The 4,252-nt window shown below is 38.6% G+C and overlaps 1 protein-coding gene across 1 annotated transcript in view; it reads left to right on the forward strand.

Annotated features, from left to right (window-relative positions):
• Positions 1–4,252, forward strand: part of SLC4A1AP (solute carrier family 4 member 1 adaptor protein) — a 20,875-nt gene that overhangs the window by 12,236 nt on the left and 4,387 nt on the right. The window contains 2 exon segments of the mRNA XM_006910342.3: positions 2,434–2,545; positions 3,076–3,316. Of these exon segments, the coding sequence (XP_006910404.1) occupies positions 2,434–2,545; positions 3,076–3,316 (353 nt within the window).

Consider the following 4,252-nt stretch of genomic DNA (forward strand, 5'->3'; position numbering starts at 1 on the left):
TTTTTTTTTTTTTACAATATTTAAAAATTTTGTTCTATGTGGTCTCAACAAATACTGAAAATGTTGAGTAAGTTGCTTTAGAAATAAGCAACCCTCAGTGAACAGAATCCACATGGACATCTCAAAAAATGGTAGTGTCAAAGGGATTCACTCACTTATAAAGATAGTTAACTATAGAAAGTTTCTTGTTTTCTTTAGATCCGTGCTATTAGGTACAATAGCCAATAATCACATGTGATATTTAAATTAAATAAAAAATTCAGTTTCTCAGTCATACTAGGCACATTTCAATAGCCACATGTGGCTAGTGACTACTGTATTGGACAGTGCAGGTATAGAACATTTTCATCATTGCAGAAGGTTCTGTTGGACATTACTGCTTTAGATGGTCAGTAGGCATTTATTCAGCCCCTTACCCCTGAGTACAAAACCTGCAACTTGATGCTGGGGTCATTGCATAGAAGAGTATCTAGATATTGAGAGGCACCTCTTCTTACAGAGATATAGAGATAAATATTTCTGGAGCCCTTGACAATCTGTACAGAAAATTTATCCCAAAATGATTAGCAGTTTTGTTCAAAGATTTATGTATAATTTGGATATTTAGTATTCTGATTCATAGATCAGTCCACAAAATTTTACTTGACCCAAATGATATTTGAGTTACCTACTGATAGTGAGGAAGTAGGTTAGCACTAGAGTTAGATTTCCTGGGGTTCATTCTCAGCTCTTTCAATTACTTTTTTGGGCATTTTGAAGCTAATTATGGAGCCTCTTCAATCTTTGCATTCCTCATCTATACATTAAAAGTAGTGATGTTGCAAAGATTAAATGAATAGCACTTAACAAAGTACTGGCATATATGTATTATTGTTGTCATCATTATCATAATTTTTACTTCTTTTATATCTAGCAACTATTTGTAACATCAATTTTGTGGAGAAAGGGTAAAAATTCAGGAGGCATAGTCCAGGGTAAACAAATTAACAGTGAATTTTAATTATGACTTGTATAATCCTTTAACTTGTTAAGTCAGCTCTTTGAGGTGTTCTGGGCTAGAAGACATATATCAGCTTCCTCCAGAGCCTCTCCTCCTCCTGCTATCTGGGTGTTTATCTAGTCTCTCTCCCGTTTTACACTTTAGGTAGTGGCCTTCAGATGCTGTGTATCTTCCCTCTCCTCTTATCACTGGGTTGAACTTTCAAAATTTCTACCTAATTCCATCCTTCCCTTAACACAAGCAACTCTTGATTGTGATTCTGTCTTTTGTTCTGTCATCTCTTTTGGGCATTTTCATGCCGCCTCCTGTTTAATGGAGCTGAAAAATAACTGTGTTGCTTGCTCTTGCCTTTGTCTTTCTATGCAAGCACCTTCCCTAGGCCTGTGGGAAGGTGTGGTAAAAGATAATGATTTGGCAGAAGGTCTTTAAGGCCAGGCAGGCAAGATTGTTCTGGTGGCCTTAGTAAGGCATTGAGTCTGTCTCTGGTAGAGAGAAAGGGCATGAGGCTAGGCCCCAGAGCACCTTGAGGAGGTAAGACTTAGGTCAAAAAAAGACAATAGTAGCAAATGGGACTTCAGGGTGGAGCAGGGTAGTCGGTTTTTTGTATGGGTTACTGCGAGTCAACCATACAAATATAAGAACAGAACTGCTGTTCTTATATTCCAGAATGCAGGGCCATCTTGTGGTCAGTGTGAAGAAAACGTAGGGCTTTGTCCTCATACCATCTTGTCATCGTCACCTCTGTCTACTCTGAGTGCCTTGTCAACTCAGCTGCCATCCTTTTTGTTTTTGCTGTTCTTTTTTTTTCTCCCACTTTTTTCTAATTTCTACAGTCTCTTCATTTTGTTCTGCTTCAGCTTTACCCTAGTGGGCTTAGCTTTTATTACAATTAATGAGAATGCTGACAAGCTCATGTCTTTATCATTACTCACTTCACAGGGTACCCAGCCTACTGCCCCCTATATACACTTTAAAAAAAATTTCTGTGATCAGAGCTGTCGTGTATGGTTATGTGTGTGGTGTGGACTTCAGATAAGTAAGGCACTTATCTGAAGTCCTCTTCAGAGGTTGGTGGAAAAGAGGGCTTTACATCATGGATCTATCTTCTTCCACTTGGGATGGGGTCATGCTTACATAATCTCTTGCCAGTGACCTTTGTACTGTAGGCATCATTTTATGACTATGAAGTCATGTTGCAAATTATCAGATTAAAGTAGCAGCCTCATCTTGCCCTTAATAACTCTGTGTCTGTTACTGTCAGTAATGTTGTTTTCCATTCAAACTCTGCTGGCATGAGTACCTCTTATTGGTGTAGTTTTAGATATTCATTTTCTGGAAATTTCTGTTTTGCTAAAAAATTTTTTGTCATTGTCATGGTGTTTTCAGACAAATCCTTACCCTCACTAGAATGTGTAATTATTATTTCTTCTTAGGACTGAAAGTCAGACCAGAGATGCTGAAAACAAAGCTGCAAAGCTTACATTGCCTCTCTTTGGTGCCATGAAAGGAGGAAGCAAATTCAAATTAAAAACTGGAACAGTAGGGGTAAGTTATGGGTCAAGGTGTTAAACTTTTAGCTCGTGAGTTATCAGAGCTAATTTTTCTCTTTTCAAAGTTCAAATGACTCATTCCATAATATGAGTCATTTTTTCATAGTAATGTGAAAAAGGGTTGTGGGCATGGTATGATCACATCTTTCCCAGGACTTGGTTCTTGGATTTTTCTCTTCAGTTTATGGTTACCAAGAATTGATAGACTTGGTTCCATAGTGTAGCAGTTAACACATACTCACCTGGAGCAGTTACTCACCTGGAGTAAATGTTTGGGTTCCCTACAAGCTGTTTCAAATGTTTCATACTTCATATTCTTTTGACCCTAGAAACTAATAAAGATACTTTTTAAGGGTCTTTAGGTGGATAAAATTTCATGGGAGAGTCCTACGGCCACCAAACTTCTGCAGGTTTATCAACCTAGAGAGGTTAGACATTCTATGCATTTAACTTAACCCCCTCGAAGAGATTTGTTTCTTTATCATTATGTAGAACTACTTGGTCATAGTTTTGTTTCTCTTACAGAAGTTACCCCCCAAGCGTCCTGAACTCCCTCCAACTCTAATGAGAACGAAGGATGAGCCTGAAGTAGAAGAAGAGGAGGAAGAGGAAGAGGAGGAGGAAGAAGAGAAAGAAAAAGAGCAGGAAAAGGAAAAAATGGAGGCTGGAAGCAGTAGGCCACAGCATGAGAGAGCGCCAGAAGAAGCAGTTCAGGGAATGAGTCCTCCCACAGATCTCACATGTTCTGAAGAAACAAAACACCCTGGTAATATTTTTCTTCTCCTTCCTGTGATATTCAGTGGCACATTTGCATTAATTGTGGATAGCTTTGAAAAAGCAAAGCCAGTGCTTTCCTGTGCATTTTGGCTTTGTAATACTTTGTGGTATGTGATACAGCTGAGTCTGTGGAAACGTACTTTCTTGGTCTTTCTTTGACTTCCAGTCATTATTATCCTCATTTTAAAATAAGGGCAAGTATTTCTAGTCTGTTCCAGAATTATAGAAAATTAAAAGCTGTGGAATCTGAAACCCCAGCTGCTGTGGATAATCCTGAGCTGCTACCACTGTATGGTTGGAGGATAGTGGAACATGGTGGATGGTGGGGCCTGATCAGATGGTCTCGGGATAAGGCTCCCCTTACCCATTTTGTTCCCCCAACCCTAAAACAAGTGCTAAACATAATTGTACCCCCTGGACATATTCTCAGGAAGCATCATGCCTTATTCATCTTTTTGTACATGGTACCTAGCAAAGAACCTGGCACATAGTATTTATGTACCTCAGCAAAGATTTCATGAAAAATGATGAAAAAGGGAATTGATTGGTTTTTAAAATATCTTTTCTTCTGATTATAAAAGGAATATATGCTCATTTAGAAACTGACTCATGCATAAAAGTCCAAAGAAGAAAAGGGCGCTCTCCCATAATCCCATCCCGAAAGATGATTATCTTTTTTAGTGTTCCTTGTCAACTGCAGGGTTTATTTTCCTGTAGTTTGGCCAAACTGCTTAGCAAGATTAAGACTGCACAGAAAATAGGAAGCATGAAGAAAACAACAGAAACTGGCATTAAATGTGTGTGGGGATGTGTGCATGTCTTCTTCCAAAACAAACCAGGCTTGTCTGCATAAAAACACCAGGCCTGATATGTAGACCTTCTTTTGAATCACCTTTAGTTGTTAGAGGGTGGCACATAAACAGGT

This window comes from Pteropus alecto, unplaced genomic scaffold (genome assembly GCF_000325575.1).
Source record: "Pteropus alecto unplaced genomic scaffold, ASM32557v1 scaffold61, whole genome shotgun sequence".
NCBI classification, from domain to species: domain Eukaryota; kingdom Metazoa; phylum Chordata; class Mammalia; order Chiroptera; family Pteropodidae; genus Pteropus; species Pteropus alecto.